The following is a 25953-nucleotide window of genomic DNA, read 5'->3' on the forward strand; positions in this document are numbered from 1 at the left end:
GCAGCGTAGGTTCACGAGGTCAATTCCTGGAATGGCGGGACTACCTTACGCTGAAAGACTGGAGCAACTGGGCTTGTATACCCTTGAGTTTAGAAGACGGAGAGGGGATCTGATTGAGACATAAGATTATTAAAGGATTGGACATTCGAGGCAGGAAACATTTTTCCACTGATGGGTGAGTGCTGAACCAGAGGACGCAGCTTAAAAATATGCGGTAGATCATTTAGGACAGAGAGGAGGAGAAACTTCTTCACCCAGAGAATGGTGGCTGTGTGGAATGCTTTGCCCTAGAGGGCAGTGAAGACCCAGTCTCTGGATTTATTTAAGAAAGAGTTGGATAGAGCTCTCAAGGATAGTGGAATAAGGGTTATGGAAATAAGGCAGGAACAGGATACTGATTAAGGATGATCAGCCATGATCATATTGAATGGTGGTGCAGGCTCGAAGGGCAGAATGGCCTACTCCTGTACCTATTGTCTATAGTTGACGCCCATCTGGCATCCTCCGACCCTTTGACATTCTTGTTTAATAAAATAAAAAAATAAACAGATTACAAAAATAGTTTACAACAAACAGTTACATTTACAGCTGCATACAAGAAACAGCAATTTTACAAGGGAGAGGAGCAGCAAACAGTTTACAGGGACATGAGGACAAACCTCAAATCCCAGTTTCACAAAGATATAAAGAGACAACAGCAATGACAGTTGTACATTAGACAGTACTGTTACATACAAAAGTGCAGACAATACAGACTCGCAAGCCCCCACCCCTCCCACCTTCCGACCACTCTAAGGCAGCCCTCCCCTACCCACCTTCCAGATCTCGGTCCACCCCATGCCCCTTCCAGTTCAGTCCGCCCAGACACACCTTTCGACCACCTCTAGGACAGCCCACCACCCAGGGTGACAGTGGTCAGGACAGCCTACCCACCTTCTGGCTTCACTAACCACCCTCAGCACCTTCCAACCACCTCTGGGGCAGCCCGCCCTGGTACCTGCCCAGGGTGACAGCGCTGAGGACAGCTACCCACCTTCTAGCTCTCGGTCTGCCCCTACATACCATTGGGCTCTCACCTACCCCATTGCACATCCGACCAGTGGGCTATCCTGGCACACCTTTCGGCCACCTCTAGGACGACAGCGTGTAGGGTAGCCCACAAGCCTTCTGGATCTCAGCCCGCCCCTACGCACCTTCTGGCTCTCGGCTGCTGACACCTTTCGACCACCTCTAGGACAGCCCATCCCGATTACCCCTTAACGGGACGACAGTGCTCAGAACAGCCTACCCACCATCTGGCTCAGGGCACCTGGCATCAGTGTGGCCTACCCACCCTCTGGCTCTCGGGGTGACAGCTTTCAGGACGACCAATGAGCCTCCCAGCTCACAGCAAGGCCTGCCAGACCCAGGGACACACAAAACAGTGCAGGTGATAGACCCAGGAAACACCAAAAGTTATTTACCCAAAAAACCTCCTTTCTGGTACACAGTCCAAATCTATACAGTCTTCAAGTTATGGAATCCATTTCCAGGAAGAGTCCACTCCAGTATACAATGCGCAATGTCAGAATTAGAGTCCGCTCCAAACTGCAGAGTCCATTGTTAAAAACAGTCCACAACCAAGGGCAGAGTCCACTCCTGGAGGCAGCAAATGCACACCCCACTGCACACAGGTGTTCAGTCTCAATGGAGTCCTGGTCCAGCCTTGGAGAGCCAGGCCCACTCACAGGAACAGGTGCAAGTGCAGTTAGCTCAGGGGTTTGGTCCACTCCTGAAGGAAAGGTCTTCTCCCAAACTCCAGGATACAGCAACTGCTCATCTCCCAGCATACACACACACACACACAGGTGTTCAATCTTCAGAGGCCCAGTCCCAGTGCTAGGCCTCCCCACAGGAACAGCTCCTCTAGTAAAGTGTATGTCTTCCACAGGGCTCAGTCCAAACACCAATAAAAAGTGAAGACACATACAAAAAACAAAAGAAAACTATGAGTCCAAGGGCTAAGCCCTACCATAAAATTAACATTGTCCTTTTCTCAGAAAGAGGAGAGTGTAACACAGGCTGTAACCAACCAGTGAAACAACAACCCCCTAATGAGAACAGAGTTACACCTGAAACATTATGTGCATCAGGAGTTTAACAATAAGTCCTCACTAAAAGGAATGCCAGTTAACAAACTGGCTAAATAATTCAGCCAGTTCAGGAATCCGGTTTCCCCCTCCAAAAAAAGCAGAAACTCAGTAACATACTGACTATAGCACCAGCCAGCACAGAATCAGTCCCCTAAACTAAGAAGGCCTCTCTCTCCCGTTTTTTTTTCTCCGTTTATATTTTATTTTTTTTATATTTTATTAAACAAATTACAAAACAGTTTACAAAAAAACATTGACAGCTGTACACAAAAGACAGCAGTTTTACAAGGGAGAGGAGCAGCAAAGCTCAGCCCCGAACCCTACCGTTCAACCATTTTACAGGGAGAGGAGGACAACATGGTTTGTGTGTTGCCTCCCAGGGGCTAGGGTCCGTGATGTCTCGGATTGTGTCTTTGGGGTCATGAAGGGAGAGGGTGATTAACTCTAACTCATAGTCCATATCGGTACCAATGTCAAAGGTACAAAGAGGGATAGGGATGTAATGCAGGATTTCGGGAGCGAGGGTGGAAGCTGAGAACTAGAACAAACAGAGTTGTTATCTCTTGTTTGTTAGCTGAAAATGTGTTGCTGGAAAAGCGCAGCAGGTCAGGCAGCATCCAAGGAACAGGAGAATCGACGTTTTGGGCATAAGCCCTTCTTCAGGAATCTATGGTTTGTTACCCGTGCCATGTGAGACTGAGGCGAAGAACAGGGAGAGATATCAGCTTGACACGTGGCTGCAGGGATGGTGCAGGAGGGAGGGTTTCAGGTATACAGATAATTGGGCTTCATTCTGGGGAAGGTGGGACCTGTACAAACCGGACGTTCTTCACTTGAACCAGAGAGGTATTAATATCATGAGTGGGAAATATGCTGGTGCTATTTTGGTGAGATAAACTAGCTCACCGGAGGTGGGTGTGTGTGTGTGTTCCAATAGACAGGTGGATAAGATTAGGAAGGACATGGACAAGATTTCATGGACACAGGAGCATGCTGGCAGACAGCAAACTGGTTTGAAGTGTGTCTACTTCAACACCAAGAGTATCCGGAAACAGTTAGGTGAGCTTGCAGCATGGATCGGTACCTAGGACTTCAATGTTGTGATCATGACTGAGACATGCATAAAGCAAGATCAGGAATGGGTGTTGCAAGTTCCAGTGTTTAGATCTTTCAAAGAAATCAGGGAAGGCGGTAACAGAGAGGGTGGTGTGGCTTTGTTAGTCAAGGACAGTATAATGATGGATAGAAGAACTATTGACGTGGTCTAATCGACATGGGTGGCATGGGCTGAGGATAGAAACAGGAAAGGAGAGGTCACATCGCTGGGAGTTTTTTATAGTCCTCTGCAAAGTTCCTGGAATGTGGAGGAGAGGATTGGCAAATCGATTCTGGGCAGAAGTGAAAGGTACAAGGTGGTCATTATGGGGGAATTTAACTTCCCCAACATTGACTGGAAATGCCACAACTCTATTACGTCGGATGGATCAGCGTTTGTCCAATGTGTGCAGGAGGGTTTTCTGACACAGTACATCGAAGGGCCGACAAGTCGGGAGACCACATTAGATCTGGTGCTTGGTAATGAACAAGGCCAAGTGTTTGCTTTAGAAATAGGTAAGCACATTAGAGAGAGTGACTACAATTCAAAGTTAAAAATCACATAACACCAGGTTATACTCCAACAGGTTTAATTGGAAGCACTAGTTTTCGTAATGCTGCTCCTTCATCAGGTGGTGTAATTTTTAACTTTGTACGCCCCAGTCCAACACCGCCATCTCCAAATCATGACCATAATTCAGTTATATTTAGTTTAGTGATGGAAAAGAATACATACATGCCACAGGGCAAGAGTTATAGATAGGGAGAGGGCAATTATAAGGCGATTAGGCAGGACTAAGGAGGTTACGAATGGGGCAGCAAAATGCAGGGGATGGAGACAATCGAAATGTGGTACTGGCTTAAGGAACAGATATTGTGTGTCTTTGATAGATATGTCCCTGTCAGGCAAGGAGGAGGTGGTAAGAGAACTGAAAAGATGGTAAGGGAACCGTGGTTTAAGAAAAAAAAAGATATCTCTCATTCAGCAGAAGAGAGAGGCTAATGTGATGTTGGAATGAGATGGTTCAGATGAGGCGATGGTGAGTTACAGATAAGCTAGATAGGATTTACAGGTAGAGTTAAGAAGAGCAAGGAGGGGACATGAGCAGTCTTTAGCAGGTACAATAAAGGAGAACACTAAAATTTACTCCAGATATGTGAGGAATAAAATGATGACTTAGGTAGGAAAAGGCCATGTCAAAGGCAGAAGTGGGAAGTTGTGTGTGGACCCTGTGGAGATTGAAGAGGTGCTGAATGAATATTTCCCATCTGTTCTCACTAAGGAAAAGGAGAATATTGTAGAGGAGAATACTAAGATACACATTATGAGACTTGAAAGGAGCTTAGTAAGGAGAAGGTGTTATTATTTCTAGAATGATTGAAAGTAGGTAAGTCCCTGGGCCAGATGGGATTTTTCTGAGAATTCACTGGGAAGCTAGGAAAGAGATGGCAGAGCCTTTGGCCATGATGTTTAAGTCGTCATTGTCTACAGGTTTAGTACCAGAGCATTGGAGGATTGCAAATGTTGTGCCCATGTTCAAGAGGGGCTGTAGAGCTGACCTAGGTAATTGTAGACAAGTGAGCCTTATGTCTGTTGTAGGAAAAGTTTTAGAAAGGATTATAAGAGATAGGATTTATAATCATCTCACAAGCAACAATTTGATTGGATATAGTAGATATGGAATTGTCAAGAGCAGGTTGTGTCTCACAAACCTCATTGATTTTTTTGGGACGGTGACCAAGCGTATTGATGATGGTAGGACAGTTGACATAGTGTACATAGACATCAGTAAAGCTTTAATCGGATTCCACATGGTAGGCTACTGGATAAAATGCAGAGGCATGTGATCGAAGGTTAGTTAGCTTTTGGATTAGAAACTGGCTTTCTGTAAGAAGGCAACGACTGATGGTTGATGGAAACTATTCAGCCTGGAATCCGGTTACTAGTAATGTGCCACAGGATCTGTTTTGTGACCATTGCTGTTTGCTATTTTTAGAAACGACTTGGACGCTGGCAGAGGTAAGTTTGCAGATGGTACTAAGTTGGTGGAATGGTGGACAGTGTGGAAGAATGTTGCAGTTTGCAGAGAAACTTCAGAACTGGGCTGAAAGGTGGCAACTGGAGTTCAATGCAGATAAATGTGAGGTTATTCACTTTGGGAAGAATAACAGGAAGGCAGAATACTGGGTCAATGGAAAGATTCTTGGGAGTGTGGATTTGCAGAGGAAATTTGGTGTCCACATACTTAGATCCCTAAAAGTTTCCTCCCAGGGTTGATAGTGCTGTTAAGAAGGCATACAATATGTTAGGTTTTATTGGTAGAGGGATTGAGTTCAGCAGCTGTGTTGTAATGCTGCAACTGTGCAAAATGCTAATACTGACTCGGAATGCTGTGTATAGTTCTGGTCACCCCATTACAGGAGCGATGAGGAAGCATCAGAAAAGACGCAGAGGAGAGTTACCAGACTGTTTCCTGATCTGAAGCAAAGGTCTTATGAGGAATGGCTGAGGCACTTGGGTCTACAAAGTTAATTTCCAATTAAACCTGTTGGACTAAAACCTGGTGCTGTGTGGTTTTTAATTTTGTACACCCCAGTCCAACACCGGCATCTCCAAATCAGGACTTGGGTCTGTTCTCATTGGAGAGGAGAAGGATAAGAGGTGATTTAATAGAAACACACAAGATGGTCCGAGGATTAGATATTGTGGACAATGAGAGTCTATTTCCTAGGATGATGACATTGGCTTTTACCTTGGAGAAGGAGCACGCGGTGTCGACCAATACCCTGGAGTTGTTCAGGGAGAGGTGGGCGCCGCAGGGGGTCGTGTGCATCATTTCTCCCTCCAATTCTATTTTGATTTAGTTCCTACCCTCCCCTTCACTGTTTTGATCACACAGCACTGTCCCTTGATGTGAAGGGCAGTGTTTGTCACTGGCCACCCGGGTGTTTTCCTATCTTCCTGGTGGTGGAATTTGAATAAAGATTGGTGCACTTTGTGTCTTTCACTGTCTCACACCTGCACACACACACCATGGGGAAAAAAAATATAACAGGAATTGGCTGCCTGCCCCTCTTCCCCGGTTACGTTAGGGCCCGGGTGTCCTTGGAGAAGGAGCACGCGGTGTCGACCAACACCCTGGGGAAAAAAAAAATTACCACAGTGGCAAAAAAAAGTCTAACATGAGGGATTTAAAGTCCTAATGTTACAAATCAACACTTAGTGACTTCTCCGAACATGACTTGGAGATGCAGCTGTTGGACTGGGGTGTACAAAGTTAAAAATCACACAACACCAGGTTATAGTCCAACAGGTTTAATTGGAAGCACTAGCTTTCGGAGCGCCGTGCCTTCATCAGGTGGTTGTGAAGTACACAATTGTAAGACACAGAATTTATAGCAAAAGTTTACAGTGTGATGTAACAGAAATTATACATTGAAAAATATCTCGATTGTTGTTGAGTCTCTCATCTGTTAGAATGACCATGATAGTTTCAATTCTTTCATCTGTAAATCACAAACTTTTTTTAAAAGTTGCATTCTCCAGTTAACTGCAACAATTGGTGTCAGCCAGATAAGATGTTGAGATGTTGAAGGTGTTAGCCCCCTGCATTCCCTGTCTGTGCCATAAAGTTTAGACCGATTCTAATCTAAAAAGTGAGTTAACAGAGTCTTACATGGATTCATGCAGTTTTGGAGCAAAGTGCAATGTAACTCTGCAAGTACAAATTCACCCACAAACATATATGTGTATGTGTGCATGTGGGTTTGTGTGCGTGTGTCTATCTGGGGTGGGGATTGTGAGTGTCTGAGAGAGAGAGTGTATACACGTGTGTGTGTGAGTGTAAAGTGTCTAAGTCTGTGAGAGGAAGCATGTGTGAATGTGTGTCTGGGATGGGGGGTTGTGAGTGTCTGTGAGAGAGAGTGTATACACGTGTGTGTGAGTGTAAAGTGGTCTAAGTCTGTGAGAGGGTGCATGTGGGAGTGTGTGCGTGTCTGTGTATACGTGTGTCTGTGTGTATAGGAGTGCTTGTGTGTGTGTGTGTGTAGGAGTGTCTGTATGTATGTATAGTGCAATGGTGGTCACCTGTAGTGTGACATGAACCCAAGGTCCCGGTTGAGGCCCTCCCTATGGGTACGGAACTTAGCTATCAGCCTCTGCTCGGCCACTTTTTGCTGCTGCTGTCTCGAAGTTCGCCTTGAAGGATGGTCACTCAAAGGTCCAATATCGAGTGTCCTGGACCGCTGAAGTGTTCCCCAACTAGGAGGGAACACTCCTGTCTGTTCATTGTTATGCAGTGCCCATTCATCCGTTGTCGTAGCCTTTGTTTGGTTTCAGCAATGTACCATGCCTCAGGGCATCTTTGCCTGCAGTGTATGAGATAGACAAGGTTGGCTGAGTTGCATGAGTACCTACCACGTACATGGTGGGAGGTGTCCCCACGTGTAATGGTGGTGTCCATGTCCACACAAGAATGTAACTTTAAAAAAATGTTTTGTGATTTACATATGAAAGTAGTGAAACTATGATGGTCACTCTAACAGATGAGAGACTTAACAAACAATCAAAATATTTTTCAATGTATAATTTCTGTTACATCACACTAAAGCTTTACTATAAATTCTGTGTCTTACAATTGTGTCCTGCACAACCACCTGATGAAGGAGCAGTGCTTCAAAAGCTTCCAATTAAACCTGTTGGACTATAACCTGGTGTTCTCTGAGCATGAACTCTTTTGTGAATTTGATCTCACTTTGTATTGATAAAATAGCATAATCCCTTATATATTAAAGTGTCAAAATGTTACATGTATGCATTTTTATAGAGAATGTACTTTTGTGTATGAAAAAGCAGTGTTGCAGGTTATGGAGAAGAGCCAGTGCTGTATCCACTTTAGCTGGATGGAATACTCAATGCTTGGACCAACCTGACATTTGTTCATTCTTCAGCTTCTCAATAATACTCAGAGTCGGGCAAGTTATGCCAGTTCAGCGCATTCTTTTGTGAGCAATGGGGACAGCTACAGTTCACTCTGCAATGAACCAATGTATCAGCTATTGGAAAAGACCAGTGAAGATGACTATGACACTGATGTGGAGCTTGATGGTGAGAAAATAGAAATCATGATCAAACTGCTGTTCATGCAAAATACAGTTCAAAGCTAATCCTGGGCCCCTGAAGGAGTAAAATATGTAATAATAGCTAGAGTGGGGAAATTTTGCAGCCCAGTTCCAGTTTTTTAAATTCATTAATTTTGTGAGATGTGGGTGTCACTTGGTGGTTAGCATATTTTGCCTGCCCCTATCTGCAATCATTGGCAGACTTGTAGTTTTGTGCTGTCCACATGGGATTTCACTAAAATTAACGTAATACTGACGGCTGTCTCTCCAGTGAAGGAAAGATCATTTACATTCATTGGTGATTTTGATGACCTTGGAATAGTCAAAAGCATTTTGAAGTCACTTTTGAAATACAGACACATTTCTACAGATGAAGAATGGAATTTAATGGCCCCTTAAGAAGTGGCTTGGGGCATGGGTAGAAGTCATATACTCAGATGAGGAGTTCCCCACATTCTATATCATCCATGTCTTTCTCCACAATCTATCACTTTCCCAACATCTCCTTATAGAGTTGGGTCGGGAGGTTGAGTTCATTTTTCCCATCCCTAAGCCAATTGGGGCTCAGATGTTGGGGACATAAATTTAAGGTGAAGGGTGGAAGGTATAGGGGAGATGTCAGGGGTGGGTTCTTTACCCAGAGAGTGGTGGGGGCATGGAATGCGCTGCCCGTGGGAGTGGTAGAGTCGGAATCATTGGCGACCTTTAAGCGGCATTTGGATAGGTACATGGATGGGTACTTAATCTAGGTTAGAAGTTCGGCACAACATCGTGGGCCGAAGGGCCTGTTCTGTGCTGTATTGTTCTATGTTCTATGTTCTATGTTCTATGTGATCAGTTAAGGGCCACAAAATTTTCATGCACTGTCACTGCCATGCTAACTCCATGACATGTGACAAAGTTACTAAGTATGCTTTGATTTTGCATTGTGTATTCTATAGAATTACATTAATCTTCAACTGTTTAAGTATTCTTTTACCTCATGCATCCCCACCACCTTTATAAGGAAAACCTGGAGAAACTGTAACTGAAGAGCAGGTCTATCGTAGGGCATGTGAGGAAGTTGGAGTCAGTCCAATATCTTACTACATTCGGCACCATCACGATGCTCACCTTAACCTGAACTATCGCTGCATGTCACCCAAAGCAGTGAAGGCCTTGTCAATTGCACTCGTGGTAAGTATTTGGTGTCCAGGGAGAGACAAAATCTATCTAAAATCAGCTTCTACCATTCAGGTTCAAGTTGTACCCACACTGGAAGTCTAAACTGGATTCCCTTAGCATTAATATCTGATGCCTTTAGAGGGCATTCACATAAAAGAAATAAAATTACAAAAATCCAATAGAATACAATGTAGAGAACATTCTGAATCTGAAACTAATTTCTGAGCACAGAGAACCACTACTGACAGAGTGAGAGAACAAGATAAACTGAAATTGCCTTAGATTGTTAAGAGATAGTGTGAATATGGTCTTGAAGATAAGGGGAACATGGGTGATAATGATAATGGCTAGTTTGTTTTAGAACATGTGCACTTTCGTTAACTGGGTTGTAAAATAAGCTGCTGATTTCCATCTTTAATGTGCCAGTTTCACCTGCATGCAGAGTACCTAAATGAATTGAGAAACCTAGTACAGTACAGTGTGACAACCTATAAGATAGAAGAAGACGTTGACCTTACCTTAGTTGAGTGAATATTCATTTTCAGGTGTAGGAACCAGTAAACAAACCTTAACAGGATAGGGTGTTTGGGGGGGTGGGGACTGCTGTTTTGAACAGCGAATCTTCATTCCAGATTCACTGCCATGGACATGGGCAGGAGTGGAAATTTGGCTTCATTTTGGGCCCCTGTAGCAGTCATTGTTTGCAGGCGGTACAATGCAATAATATGGAATGGGAGCAGGTTAAGAACTCAATCTTTGATCTCCTCATGGGACTGTCAGGAAATACCAAAAGAAGCAAACAAGCTTGGGAAAACCAGAGGGTGAAAACAAACACTGTGAAGATTATAAGGCAGAAAAAGTAAGAGTGAGAATGAGAGGCAGAGAGAACTTACATAATTCTTGCTGTTCTGCAGACAAATACAGCAGTGACTACATTGGACTTGGAGCATGATGGAATCAACGCAGAGGGAGTGCAATATCTGATGGAAATGTTAGTCGAAAATTGTTTCATCCAGACGCTGGTAAGGATCATCTTGTATTTTTAGGAATCGCTGTGGCTGACTCAAAGTAATCACTTAGCTCCCAGTAAATAAGCCAAGAAAATTTATTGTATATTACATCATCGAAGTAAGGAGAATTTTAGGCTGTGGATTGAATATTGCTCCCAAGGTTGTGAAATTTGGTTAGTCATATTCTTACACATTTTACAACTTCCTTCTGCCCTGTCATCACAATGCTGCCGTTGGTTCCGTAAGACAGCATGCCCATGTTTACACCTTCCCATAGCCAGTTGGAAAGTGAATATATACTTTTTCATTATTCCTTTATTCCTGATGAAGGGCTTTTGCCCGAAACGTCGATTTTGCCTGTCCTCGGATGCTGCCTGAATTGCTGTGCTTTTCCAGCACCACTGATCCAAAAATACTTTTTCATTAGCTGATTGTATGATCTCTCTGTTGTCCAAATTTTTCTCTGACTGACAAGTGCTGGAAGAAGGTATATGTTTATTTAATGCCCCTTTGATTTTTTTATTATTCCAGGGTGTTGCTCCATAACACTGACCTAGAAATTAATCTTTAGTTCCTGTGCTTCTTAAGGATTGGGCTAATCAGTTAGCAGCTTCTGTTTCTCTGGTCTTTCAGAAATCATTTGCTTTTGGAAGTTAATCACCTGTTGCAGTAGTTGCTGAGAGGGCACGACATACTGACCTGAATGATTATTGGCCAGTTGCTCTTCAGTTGATAGTCATGAAGCTTTTTAAACAGATTATATCAAAATATATTTTTGATCCTCTTGGTCTCCATATTGATTCTTTACAATTTATTCATCAACCTCACAAGTTAGTAGACATTACTGTTCTGACATTAGTCTATATGATCCTACAGCGCATGGACAGATTACGCAACAATGCTTGTGTCACAGTTGTGCATTTCACTTTTAATATCATGAAACCATTCAAGTTCATTGAGAAATTTAAGTCTTGATGTCAAACTTACTACCCACTTTGGATGTATAATTTCCTTCATAACAGAACTCAGTGGGTGTTAGTCTCTGGGGCTTACTAAGGATCATTTACATCAACATTGGATCTCTTCAGGACTGTGTGCTTTCACCTTTTGCTTTTCATCATCTATACTAATAATTGCTGATCAAAGCATGATGACGTAATGATCCTGAAGTATGCCAATGAGATGTTACTTGTAGGTAATTTGGTCATCAATCATTTATTAATGAGTCTGATTGTCCACCTAGGAAATCCCATGTCACTGGTCATGGATCCTGTGTATCCTTGTGTGGCTGATGAGCTTGATCCTAGAGTCACAGCTCCAACCGTACATATGGCAAGTATTTCCTGGGGTGGAATTAGTTATTGGCCATGATATCCTTTGTCTGGTTCTTTTTTCGTATATCTTCTTAATGATGATTTGGAGATGCCGGTGTTGGACTGGGGTGTACAAAGTTAAAAATCACACAACACCTGGTTATTGTCCAACAGGTTTAATTGGAAGCACACTAGCTTTCGGAGCGACGCTCCTTCATCAGGTGATTGTGGAGGGCTTGATCATAACACAGGTTACCTTCTTAATGACGGTATTGTGGAAGAATTGTTTCCCTTCATACTAAAGTTTCTTCCAAATCTGTTTCTTCTGAATGAAGGTCTCCCATGTGTTGACATCTATGTTACATTTCTTGAGGAAAGCCTTCAGGGAGTCTTTGAAATGCTTTCTTTATCCTCTTTTCATTTGAGTGCCTTTCTTGAGTTTTGCTTTAGCAATGTAAACTCATGCAGCCTAAGCACGTGGCTGGCCCAATGGAGTTGATTTCGGATGATTACACCTTGATGCTCTTGCCATTAGCTGCTTCAGAGATGCTGATGTTAGTCCCCACAGCTGATACGGAGAATCTGCCACGAACAGCATTGATGGTACTTCTCAAGGTGGCTCACTTGAGGTGGCTTCTATATGTCCAGGTTGTTCAATTTTGTTAATGCGAATTCTCTATAAAGCGATTGACGAATTGGGGATACTGTTTCTAAAGCACGATATTTTAAAATGTGTGTTGGCTGTATTGCAATTACATCGCCAACACTTTAAACGCTCTATCTAAAGCACGATTTTTCTGTAATGCGGGGTTGCACAAGAATACAACCATCATGTTATAGAACTACCTGTAGTCTAAGCTTCAAAGCCATATAGAAGAGTAAGAAGGAGATTTCCTTACACACAAGGACCCTGGTATCAGAATAGGCGTCACGATCATTAGAGACTCTGATTTTTTAGGCTTCTGAAGGCAGCTCTCACAGATTGAATGCAATGTTGAATCACCATATTAGATAGCCTGGGTAGCTTCACAGGTAGAGGAAATCTTCCATTATTGGGAGGATTTCTCCATCGAACTTAATGGAGGGATGGACCAAAACTTTACCTGGGGCTGATTGGTAAAGGATTTGAGCTTTCTTGAGGTCGAGGTTGAGACCAATTCTTCAGTATGCTTCCGTGAAAACATTAAATGAGGCTTGAAGATTCTCCTCTGAGAGAACAGAGATGATATTGTCATCCGCATACTGAAGTTCCATGTGCCAGGTCAATATTGTTTTGTTTTTGGATTTCAACTGGTTGAGGCGGAAAAGTTTTCTGACCTCACCACTGAGAAGTGTGTTCTTGACAAGATGAAAAATGGTCGTGCCGGGAGATGGAGAAAATGGTGAAAATGATGTTACATCTTTGCTTGAGCACTGTCTTGACCTCAAAGGATTCTATCATATTACTACCAGTGAGAACTGTTGCCAACATCTTGTCACAGACAGAGACGGAATTTCACTGGACAGCCTCTGTCAGATCGATGAAGGTCATTTAGAGTGGTGAGTGTTGCTTCTGAAATTTCTCTTCGAGTTTTTGAGTTCCACAGTTTGGTCAGAAGCCACACTGGCTTTCAGGAAGGATTTTCTCAGAGACATGGAGAAGGCATCGAGCAAGGATTCCTGGCAATGAAGACCAGTGAGTAGGGAGTAGGGAGATTCCTCTGTAGTTCCCACCGTCCACTTTGTCTCCTTTCTTGAAAATAGTGGTGATAATAGCATCCTTGAGATCAGCAGGGATTTCTTCTTTGTCCCAGATTTTCAGGAACAGTTGATGGAGATGACAGGTAAGCTCTGCTCCTCCAAGTTTGAAAATCTCTGCTGGAATCCCATCTCCTCCTGCAGCTTTTTCATTCTTCATGTGTCTAATGATGGCTTCAAATTCTGCCACATTAGGTGGGAGTGCAAGATAATCTTGTAATGGGGAGTTGGTGGAATTTCTTCAAACATGTCTTTGTTGATGATTGTCTTGCAGTTTAGGAGTTCTTTGAAATGTTTTCTGAAACTGATGCTTTCTCTGTTTCTCATAAGGGCGCTATCTTTACTCCGCACCAATTTGAGGCTAAGGGTGTTGGGTCCGTATATTTCCTTGTGGTAATGAAGAAACCCTGGATGTCCTGCTTGTCAGCAAGAAGTTGCAACTCCTTAGCTTTCTCGGTTCACCGTTGGTTCTTGATTTCTCTTGCTTTTCTAACTCTGCTGTTGCTGTTTGATGAGTTCTCCTCTTTGCCTCACTGATGATGTTGTTTTGTTGGATATAGAGAACTTTCATTTTCTTGCTTATGCGATCTTTGATGATGCAGTCATTAGTGTTTTCTGAACTTGTACATGATGGATTTTTCACAGCATAAGACAATGGTTGTCTTCAGCTCTTTCACAGATTTCCTCTACTCTACTAAAGTGAGCCATTTGGAGATTTTGGTGTTGACATTATTAGAAGTCCACTGGTCTGCTTGACTCTTGAAGTCGCTCATCATTAAGCGTTCTACTGAACTGTTTCTTCAACCTCAGCCGCTTCTGGTGATATTTGATGAACATTGAGGAGCAGATGAGCTAGTGGTCTGTCTAGCACTTGTCTGCACTGATCATTGCTTTGATTTTTTTTGATGGAACAGTGATGAGCAGTATTCTATATATTTGGTGAGCAGGAGAATCTTGTTGGAGTTGCAATTCCTAACTTCTTTCTTTCTGATCGTTTCTTTCCAGACTTGGTTGCCCTTTCCAACCCTGGTGTTGAAGTCCCCAAGGATGATATTGATATCCTTCTTAGAGATGTTCATAGGTGTTTAGAGTGGAGTAGAAGACTCATTTGAGCATCAAGATTTGGACCATAGGCACTCATAACCGCTGCTTGCTATTTCTTGGCAGGTTGCAGACAGAGAGTCAAGAGGTGATCGTCAATGCAAACTGTGAGCTCAGAGTGTCAGTTGATTAATCCAAATCCATGTACCCTGGGCTAATACTTGGGTTTTCCTCACCACCTCCTTCCCTCAGCTGCCCTTCACCTGCTCTTCAAGTCTCCCTCAGAGCAACAATATCAATGTTGAATTGCCTGAGTTCCCGGGCAACAAAGGCAGCTGTTCATTTTGAATGATTGCTTTGCTCCTCGTCCATGTAGGTTTATATATTCCAGGTTTTGAGATTGAGATTCCCTTTGGATTTCAGGCCACAGGTAGATGAGTTTGCTGCACGCTGTTTTCAAGCCAGGTTGGTGATGGAACAAACTATTTTTAAGGGCACATTTTCTAGTTCCTTCTGTGTAGAGCAAGCAGAGTGGAGAGGGCTGCTCAGTCATGACGAAAACTGCCAAAATGCTCTCCTGTTCCTATTCCAAGAATGAAATGATTGAGTCAAACTCCATCGCCTACATGCCAGTCCGAAGCTCGGGACATCTCGATCTAACAATCCTGTCCCTATCATCTCTTACACAATTATACAACCACAGAAAATGAAAATATTTTTGAGTAGATTGTCAGAATCATAAACTCTTCTCTACCAAAAGCCATCCTTTTGGAAAGTACTACTGTCTTAGGGAGGTATGGTACAGAAATTATTAAACTGCGCAGGACGGATATGTAATGAGTAGATCTTTTGAGACCTGTACTGAAGAATTTTAATGAAATTAGAGTATCATGAACAATGAAAATCACTCCTTGTCTCAATATTTTCTTGGATGCATTCAGGGAAAGGGATTCAATCATGCAGATGCAGGACAAATCAGTTCTGAACACATTTGTGTCATTCTCAAAAAGAAATTTTAAGAATTTAGTAAATGAATAAAGATTTGTACTCATTCTGGGACCCAATGGCTAATTATTTTAATGCATTGCAACCATACCGAAACATTTTTATTAAAACTAGTTAAACTTGCCTGATAGGGTAAATTCCAAATTTGTACTTCTTATTATTCATTTATATATAATATTTTAATGGATGAGCAATGTACTCAAAATGAATTCTCATATGGACAATAAAGAAAATAGAATTGAATTTAGACTTCAGGTCAATATGGAAGGTTGCCAACTGGAGGACCTCACCTACAGTCTATATCTTCCATATCCTTTTCCACAGTAAATATTGATGCAAAATACTCATTTAGTATCTCCCCCGTTTTCTGTGGCCCCACACAAAGGCCGCCTTGCTGATCTTTGAGGGACCCTTTTTCTCTCCCTTCTTACCCTTTTGTCTTTCATGTATTTGTAAAAACCCTTTGGATTCTCCTTAATTCTATTTGCCAAAGCTATCTCATGCCCCCTTTTTGCCCTCCTGATTTCCCTCCTACGTATACTCCTACTGCCTTTATACTCTAAGGATTCACTCGATCTATCCTGTCTATACCTTACATATGCTTCTTTCTTTTTCTTAACCAAACCCTCAATTTCTTTAGTCATCCAGCATTCCCTATACCTATCAGCCTTTCCTTTCAAGCTGACAGGAATATACTTTCTCTGGATTCTCGTTATCACATTTCTGAAGGCTTTCCATTTTCCAGCCGTCCCTTTACCTGGGAACATCTGTCCCCAATCAGCTTTCGAAAGTTCTTGCCTAATACTGTCAAAATGGGCAATTTACAACTTCAACTTTTAGATCTGGTCTATCCTTCTCATCACTATTTTAAATCTAATAGAATTATGGTCACTGGCCCCAAAATGCTCCCCAACTGACAACTCAGTCACAAGCCCTGCCTTATTTCCCAAGAGTAGGTCAAGTTTTGCACCTTCTCTAGTAGGTACATCCACATACTGAATCAGAAAGTTTTCTTGTACGCACTTAACAAATTCCTCTCCATCTAAACCTTTAACACTATGGCGGTCCCAGTCTATGTTTGGAAAGTTAAAATCCCCTACCATAACCACCCTATTATTCTTACAGATAGCTGAGATCTCCTTACAAGTTTGTTTCTCAATTTCCCTCTGACTATTAAGGGGTCTATAATACAATCCCAATTAGGTAATCATCCCTTTCTTATTTCTCAGTTCAACCCAAAACACTTCCCTGGATGTATTTCTGGGTATATCCTCCTTCAGCACTGTTGTAATACTACCCCTTATAAAAAATGCCACTCCCCCTCCTCTCTTGCCTCTCTTTCTATCCTTCCTGTAGCATTTGTATCCTGGAACATTAAGCTGCCAATCCCGCCCATCCCTGAGCCATGTTTCTGTAATTGCTATGACATCCCAGTCCCATGTTCCTAACCATGCCCTGAGTTCATCTGCCTTCCCTGTTAGGCCCCCTTGCAAAATGTCCAGATGACAGAGGAGGAAGTGCTGGATGCCTTGAAATGGGTAAAGGTGGATAAATCCCCAGGACCTGATCAGGTGTACCCAAGAACTCTATGGGAAGCTAGAGAAGTGATTGCTGGGCCTCTTGCTGAGATATTTGTATCATCAATAGTCACAGATGAGGTGCCGGAAGACTGGAGTGTTGGAGACTGAGGGATGATCTTATAGAGGTTTACAAAATTATGAGGGGCATGGATAGGATAAATCGGCAAAGTCTTTTCCCTGGGGTCGGGGAGTCCAGAACTAGAGGCCATAGGTTTAGGGTGAGAGGGGAAAGATATGAAAGAGACCTAAGGGGCATCTTTTTCACACAGAGGGTGGTACGGATATGGAATAAGCTGCCAGAGGAAGTGGGGGAGCCTGGCACAATTGCAACATTTAAGAGGCATTTGGATAGGTATATGAATAGAAAGGATTTGGAGGGATATGGGCCGGGTGCTGGCAGGTGGGACTAGACTGGGTTGGGATATCTGGTCGGCATGGACAGATTGGACCGAAGGGTCTGTTTCCATGCTGTACATCTCTATGACTGTATGACTGTAAGTGAAGGCACACATCACAAGTGAGGTTTGACTGAATGTTGCTTTTTAAGTTAAATAGAGTCATAGAGGTGTACAGCATGGAAACAGGCCCTTCAGTCCAAATCATCCATTCCGACCAGATATCCTAAATTAATCTAGTCCCATTTGTCAGCACTTGGTCTATATCCCTTTAAACCTTTCCTATTCATGTACCCATCCAGATACCTTTCAAATGTTGTTATTGTACCACTTCTTCAGGTAGCTCATTCCATACACACCACCCTCTGTGTGAAAAAGTTGCCCCTTAGCTCCCTTTTAAATCTTTCCCCTCTCACCCTAAACCTATGCCCTCTAGTTCTGGTCTCCTTCAACGCAGAGAAAAGATCTTCTTTGGTGTTTCCTCCGGTGTTTATAGTGGTCTGTCCCTGCCGCTTCCGGTTGTCAGTTTCAACTGTCCGCTGTAGTGGTTGGTTTATTGGGTCCAGGTCGATGTGTTTGTTGATGGTGTTTGTGGATGAATGCCATGCCTCTAGGAATTTCCTGGCTGTTCTCTGTCTGGCTTGCCCTATAATGGTAGTGTTGTCCCAGTCGAATTCATGTTGCTTGTTGTCTGCGTGTGTGGCTACTAAGGATAGCTGGTCGTGTCGTTTCGTGGCTAGTTGATGTTCATGTATGCGATTGTTAGCTGTCTTCCTGTTTGTCCTGTATAGTGTTTTGTGCAGTCCTTGCATGGTATTTTGTACACTAATATGAGAAGTTAGCTAGAAATATTCAAGTCTAGGTAACAAGGGCATGGTTGAGAGTTTCAGTAAGTGTGCTGTTATAAATACTGATAATATTTAACACCTAATTGTCTCTTTTGTTCATGTTAGGCCAAAGTTAGTTCAAGTCACAGTATGTTGTAATTAGATATGCACTGGATAGATTTTACATGCCTTGTGATCAATATTCATATGATAAATACCTGGAGCAAATGGACTAATTGTATACTTTTACATTTAGTTATTTTTACTCAAATACTAAACTGATTGTATAAATTAAAATGAAGTAAATGACAAGAACATAATGGGACTCCTTTAAGAGTCAAGCATTTAAAACAAGTATGTCAAATGCCCTTTCTCAACCTTTAAAAAGCAACAGAAACACACCAGAATATAAGGTAAAAAAGGTCAATTTAAGACTGATTTATAGATTCATAGAAATATACAGCATGGAAACAGACCCTTCAGTCCAACACATCTATGCCAACGAGAGATCTTAAACTAATCTAGTCCCATTTGCCAGCACTTGGCCCATATCCCCCTAAACCTTTTCTATTCATATACTCATCCAAATGCCTTTTAAATGTACCAGCCACCACCACTTCCACTAGTAGCTCATTCCATACACGCACCACTCTCTGGGTGAAAAAGTTGCCCCTTAGCTCCCTTTTAAATCTTTCCCCTCTCACCCTAAACCTATGCCCTCTAGTTCTGGTCTCCTTCAACGCAGAGAAAAGATCTTGTACTTACCCTACCCATATTCCTCATGATTTTATAAACCTCTATAAGGTCACCCCTCAGGCTTCATTGCTCCAGGGAAAACTGAACCCTTTCAAGTTTCATAACATTCTTTCTATAGCAGGGAAACCAATATTCTAAAAGTGGTCTAACTCATGTCCTGTACAGCCGCAACATGACCTCCCAACTCCTGTACTCAATACTCTGACCAATAAAGGAAAGCATACCAAATGCCTTCTTCACTATCCTATCTACCTGTGACTCTATTTCAAGGAGCTATGAACCTGCACTCCAATGTCTTTTTGTTCAGCAATACTCCCCAGGACCTTACCATTAAGTATATAAGTTGTGGAGTGGCATGGTAGCTCAGTGGTTAGCATTGCTGCCTCACAGCACCAAGGACCTAGGTTCGACTCCCACCTGGGGTGACTGTCCGAGTGGAGTTTGCACATTTGCCCCGTGTTTGTGCTGGCTTCCTCCCACAATCCAAAGATGTGCAAGTCAGGTAAATTGGCCATGCTAAATTGCCCATTGTGTTAGGTGCATTAGTCAGAGGTAAATATAGGGTAGGTGAGTGAGTCTGGGTAGGTTACTCTTCGAAGGGTCAGTGTTGGGTCGAAGGGCTTGTTTCCATACTGTAGGGAATCTAATCTATAATCTAAAAAGTCCTGCTCTGATTTGCTGTTCCAAAATGCAGCACCTCACATTTAAACTCCATTGGCCCATCTGATCAAGATCCTGTTGTACTCTGAGGTAACCTTCTTCGCTGTCCACTACACCTCCAATTTTGGTGTCATCTGCAAACTTACTTACATTACCTCCTATTTTCCACATCCAAATGATTTATATAAATGACGAAAAGCAGCTGGTTTAGCACCGGTCCTTGTGGCACAATGGTTAGCACTGCTGCCTCACAGCGCCAGGGTCTCAGGTTCGATTCCAGCCTCGGGCGACTGTCTGTGTGAAGTTTGCACATTCCCCTCGTGTCTGTGCGGATTTCCTCCAGGTGCTCCGGTTTCCTCGCACAGTCCAAAGACGTGCAGGTCTGGATGGGTTACTCTTCGGAGAGTCGGTGTGGACTGGTTGGGCCAAAGGGCATATTCCCACACTGTAGGGAATCTAATCCAAAAATTCTAATCACTTGTCATAGGCCACCAGTCTGAAAAGCAACCCTCCACCACCAACTTCTACCTGCGAGGCAGTTCTGTATCCAAAGAGCTAGCTAGAGTCATAGTCATGTAGTGCCATGGCATGGAGACAGGCCATTTGGCCCAAACTAGTCCATGTTGACCAAAATGTCTATCCACACTAACCCCATTTCCCTGCACTTGACCTGTATCCTTCTACTCTTTTCTTATCCATGTATTTGTCCAAATGCCTTTTAAATGTTGTTAATGTATCCGCCTAACCACTTTCACTGGTAGTTCATTCCTTATGTGTACCACTCTCTGTGTAAAAAGGTTGCCCCTCAGCTTCCCTTTTATACTTTCCCCTCTAACCTTAAACTGATGCCCTCTAGTCCTCAATTCCCCAATCCTGGGTAAAAGACTGAATTCATTCACCCTATCCCCATGATCTTACACACCTCTGTAAGGTCCCCCCTTAGTCTCTTATGCTTTTAAGAAGGAAAAGAGTCTTAGCTTGTCCAACCTTTCTTTACAACTCAGACCCTTGGGTCCTGGTAACATCCTAGTTCTCCCTGTATTCCATGTGATTTAACCTTGCTAACCAGTCTACCACGAGGAACCTTGTCAAACGCCTCAGTGAAGTTCATATAGATCATGTCCACTACTCTGCCCTCATCAATCCCCTTCGTTACTTCTTCAAAAAACTCAATCAAATTAGTGAGACTTGATTTCCCATGGACAAAGGTACATTGACTATCCCTAAACAGTCCTTGCCTATCCAAATAAATGTAAATCCTGTCCAACAATTTGCCCATCACTGATGTCAGGCTCACTAATCTATGGCCCTCTGGCTTTTCCTTACCACCTTTCTTAAATAGTGGTGCCACGTTAGACCTCCAGTCTTCCGGCACCTCACCTGTGACTATCGATGATACAAATATCTCAGCAAGGGGCCCAGCAATCACTTCCCTAGCTTCCCACAGAAGTCTAGGATACCCTGATCAGATCCTGTGGATTTATCCTGGGTATACATGCATTTTAAGATATCCAGCACTTCCTCCTCTGTAATATGGACATTTTTCAAGATGTCACCATCTATGTCTCCACATTCTGAATCTTCATGTCCTTCCCCACAGTAACCACTGATGCAAAATATTCGTTTGGTATCCACCTCCTGCAGTTCAACACATAGGCTGACTTGCTGATCTTTGAGGGGTCTTATTTTCTCCCTAGTTACCCATTTGTTGTTGTGGTTCTGTTCGCTGAGCTGGAAGTTTTTGTTGCAAACGTTTCGTCCCCTGGCTAGGCGACATCATCAGTGCTTGGGAGCCTCCTGCGAAGCGCTTCTTTGATGTTTCCTCCGGTGTTTATAGTGGTCTGTCCCTGCCGCTTCCGATTGTCAGTTTCAGCTGTCCGCTGTAGTGATTGGTATATTGGGTCCAGGTCGATGTGTTTGTTGATGGAGTTTGTGGATGAATGCCATGCCTCTAGGAATTCCCTGGCTGTTCTCTGTCTGGCTTGCCCTATGATAGTAGTGTTGTCCCAGTCGAATTCATGTTGCTTGTTGTCTGCGTGTGTGGCTACTAAGGATAGCTGGTCGTGTCGTTTCGTGGCTAGTTCCTGCCTGCCCTGACTGTTTGCCTTGCTCCTGTTCCCAACTGTACCAGTCCCAAATTTATCACTTTCCTCATTATCTCCCTACCACACGCCACCAATCTCAGCTTACTAGTTTAAATTCTCCAAAGCGGCTTCAGCAAATCTCCCTGCCAGTATATTCATTCCCTTCCGATTCAGTACAATCCGTCCTTCTTATACAGAACACTTCTACCCCAGAAGAGATTCCAATCATCCAAAAATGTTAGCCATTCTTCCCTGCACCAGCTCCTCAGCCACACATTCATCTGCTCTATGTTTCTACACCTATCCTCTCAAGCTCGTAGCACCGGGAGTAATCCAGATATTACTAACCTTGAGGATCTCCTTTACAAATTCCTGCCAAACTTCCTATATCCTCCCTTCAGAATCTCATCCTCTTTCCTTCCTATGTCATTAGTTCCAATGTACGTAACAACCTATGTAAATACTTACGGCCTATGTAAAGATGAGGCGTGAAGGTTCAATTGGGGCGATTGAGAGTTATAAGGTAGCCAGGAAGGATCTGAAGAGAGAACTAAGAGTAGCAAGGAGGGGACATGAAAAGTCCTTAGTTGGTAGGATTAGGGAAAACCCTAAGGCTTTCTACAGGTATGTCAGGAATAAAAGTATGACTAGGGTAGGAATAGGTCCAGTCAAGGATAGTAGTGGGAAGTTGCATGTGGAGGCTGAAGAGATTGGGGAGACACTGAATGGATACTTTTTGTCAGTATTCACTCAGGAACAGGACATTGTTGCCAATGTGAATATTGAGTCACAATTAATTAGAATGGACGGCTTTGAGGTATGTAGGGAAGAGGTGTTGGAAATTCTGGAAAGGGTTAAAATAGATAAGTCCCCTGGGCCTGATAGCATTCTCTGGGAAGCAAAGGAGGAGATTGCAGAGCCATTGGCCTTGATTTTTATGTCCCTGTTGTCTACAGGAATAGTGCCAGAAGACTGGAGGATAGCAAATGTGGTTCCCCTGTTCAAGAAGGGGAATAGGGATAACCCTAGTAACTATAGGCCGGTGAGTCTCACTTCTGTTGTGGGCAAAGTCTTAGAGAGAATTGTAAGGGATAGGATTTATGAACATCTGGATAGGAATAATGTGATCAAGGATAGTCAGCATGGTTTTGTGAAAGGCAGGTCGTGCCTCACAAACCTTATTGAATTCTTTGAGAAGGTGACTAAGGAGGTAGACCATAGGACCATAGGACATAAGAATGGAAGTAAGGCCATTCGGCCCATCGAGTCCACTCCGCCATTCAATCATGGCTGATGGGCATTTCAACTCCACAGACAAGGGTAAAGCGGTAGATGTGGTGTATATGGATTTTAGTAAGGCGTTTGATAAGGTTCCCCATGGTAGGCTACCGCAAAAAATACGGAGGTATGGCATTGAGGGTGAGTTGGAGGTTTGGATTAGGAGTTGGCTGGCTGGAAGAAGACAGAGGGTAGTATTGATGGTAAAGGTTCATCTTGGAGTGCAGTTACTAGCGGTGTTCCGCAAGGATCTGGTTTGGGACCATTGCTGTTTTTTTATAAATGACCTGGAGGAGGGGCTAGAAGGTTGGGTGAGCAAGTTTGCGGATGATATGAAAGTCGGTGGAGTTGTTAACAGTGAGGAAGGATGTGGCAGGTTACAGCGGGATATAGATAAGCTGCAGAACTGGGCAGAAAGGTGGCAAATGGAGTTCAATGTAGCTAAGTGTGAGGTGATTCTGCAGTTGTATAAGACTCTGGTGCAGCCGCATCTGGAGTATTGTGTGCAGTTTTGGTCGCCATACTATAGGAAGGATGTGGAGGCACTGGAACGGGTGCAGAGACGGTTTACCAGGATTTTGCCTGGTATGGTAGGAAGATCATATGAGGAAAGGCTGAGGCACTTGGGGCTGTTTTCATTGGAGAAAAGAAGGTTTAGGGGTGACTTGATAGAGGTGTACAAGATGATTAGGGGTTTAGATAGGGTTGACCATGAGAACCTTTTTCCACGTATGGAGTCAGCTATTATGAGGGGCATAGCTTTAAATTAAGGGGTGGTAGGTATAGCACAGATGTTAGGGGTAGATGTGGGTGGCACGGTGGCACAGTGGTTAGCACTGATGCCTCACAGCGCCAGAGACCCGGGTTCAATTCCCGCCTCAGGCGACTGACTGTGTGGAGTTTGCACGTTCTCCCCGTGTCTGCGTGGGTTTCCTCCGGGTGCTCCGGTTTCCTCCCACAGTCCAAAGATGTGCAGGTCAGGTGAATTGGCCATGCTAAATTGTCCGTAGTGTTAGGTAAGGGGTAAATGTAGGGGTATGGGTGGGTTGCGCTTCGGCGGGGCGGTGTGGACTTGTTGGGCCGAAGGGCCTGTTTATACACTGTAAGTAATCTAATCTAATTCTTTACTCAGCGAGTTGTGAGTTCATGGAATGCCCTGCCAGTAGCAGTGGTGGACTCTCCCTCTTTATGGGCATTTAAACGGGCATTGGATAGGCATATGGAGGATAGTGGGCTAGTGTAGGTTAGGTAGGCTTGGATCGGCGCAACATCGAGGGCTAAAGGGCCTGTACTGCGCTGTATTTTTCTATGTTCTATGTTCTATGACCTCCTGCTGGTCCTACTCCCCTTTGAAAATAGAACATAGAACAATACAGCACAGAACAGTCCGTTCGGCCCATGATGTTGTGCCGAACATTTGTCCTAGCTTAAGCACCCATCCATGTACCTATCCAATTGCCGCTTAAAGGTCACCAATGATTCTGACTCTGCCACTCCCACAGGCAGGCATTCCATGCCCCCACCACTCTCTGGGTAAAGAACCTACCCCTGACATCCCCCCTATACCTTCCACCCTTCACCTTAAATTTATGTCCCCTTGTAACACGCTGTTGTACCCAGAGAAAAAGTCTCTGACTGTCTACTCTATTTATTCCCCTGATCATCTTATAAACCTCTATCAAGTCACCCCTCATCCTTCGCCGTTCCAATGAGAAAAGGCCTAGCACTCTTAGCCTATCCTCGTACGACCTATTCTCCATTCCAGGCAACATCCTGGTAAATCTCCTCTGCACCCTCTCCAAAGCTTCCACATCTTTCCTAAAATGAGGCGACCAGAACTGCACACCGTACTCCAAATGTGGCCTAACAGCTGCAACATCATCTCACGACTCTTGAATTCAATCCCTCTGCTAATGAATGCTAATACACCATAGGCCTTCTTACAAGCTGAGTGGCAACTTTCAAAGAGCTATGAACATAGACCCCAAGGTCCCTCTGCTCCTCCACCTTACTAAGAACCCTACCGTTAACCCTGTATTCCGCATTTTTATTTGTCCTTCCAAAATGGACAACCTCACACTTGACAGGGTTGAACTCCATCTGCCACTCCTCAGCCCAGCTCTGCATCATATCTAAGTCCCTTTGCAGCCGACAACAGCCCTCCTCACTATCCACAACTCCACCAATCTTTGTATCGTCTGCAAATTTACTGACCCACCCTTCGACTCCCACTTCCAAGTCAAACATTACAAACAGCAGAGGACACAGAAGTGATCCCTGCGGAACTCCACCTGTAACTGGGCTCCAGGCTGAATATTTACCATCTACCACCACTCTCTGACTTCGACCGGGTAGCCAGTTCTCTATCCAACTGGCCAAATTTCCCACTATCCCATGCCTCCTGACTTTCCGCATAAGCCTACCATGGGGAACCTTATCAAATGCCTTACTAAAATCCACGTACACTACATCCACTGCTCTACCCTCATCCAATGCTTGGTCTCCTCCTCAAAGAATTCAATAAGACTTGTAAGGCAAGACCTACCCCTCACAAATCCGTGCTGGCTGTCCCTAATCAAGCAGCGTCTTTCCATATACTCATAAATCCTATCCCTCAGTACCCTTTCCATTACTTATCCTACCACGGAAGTAAGACGAACTGGCCTGTAATTCCCGGGGTTATCCCTATTCCATTTTTTGAACAGGGGCACAACATTCGCCACTCTACAGTTCCCTGGTACCACCCCTGTTGACA

At 43.6% G+C, this 25953-nt stretch overlaps 1 protein-coding gene across 1 annotated transcript in view; it reads left to right on the forward strand.

Annotated features, from left to right (window-relative positions):
- LOC122553921 (leucine-rich repeat-containing protein 74A) overlaps positions 1 to 25953 on the forward strand; it is a 104180-nt gene that overhangs the window by 21105 nt on the left and 57122 nt on the right. Inside the window, exons 2-6 of the mRNA XM_043698428.1 lie at positions 5225 to 5247; positions 8178 to 8334; positions 9355 to 9524; positions 10427 to 10534; positions 12286 to 12438. Coding sequence (XP_043554363.1) covers positions 5225 to 5247; positions 8178 to 8334; positions 9355 to 9524; positions 10427 to 10534; positions 12286 to 12438 — 611 coding nt within the window. The remainder of the gene's footprint in view (positions 1 to 5224; positions 5248 to 8177; positions 8335 to 9354; positions 9525 to 10426; positions 10535 to 12285; positions 12439 to 25953) is intronic.

The sequence above is a fragment of the Chiloscyllium plagiosum genome, chromosome 10, assembly GCF_004010195.1.
Source record: "Chiloscyllium plagiosum isolate BGI_BamShark_2017 chromosome 10, ASM401019v2, whole genome shotgun sequence".
Classification (NCBI taxonomy): domain Eukaryota; kingdom Metazoa; phylum Chordata; class Chondrichthyes; order Orectolobiformes; family Hemiscylliidae; genus Chiloscyllium; species Chiloscyllium plagiosum.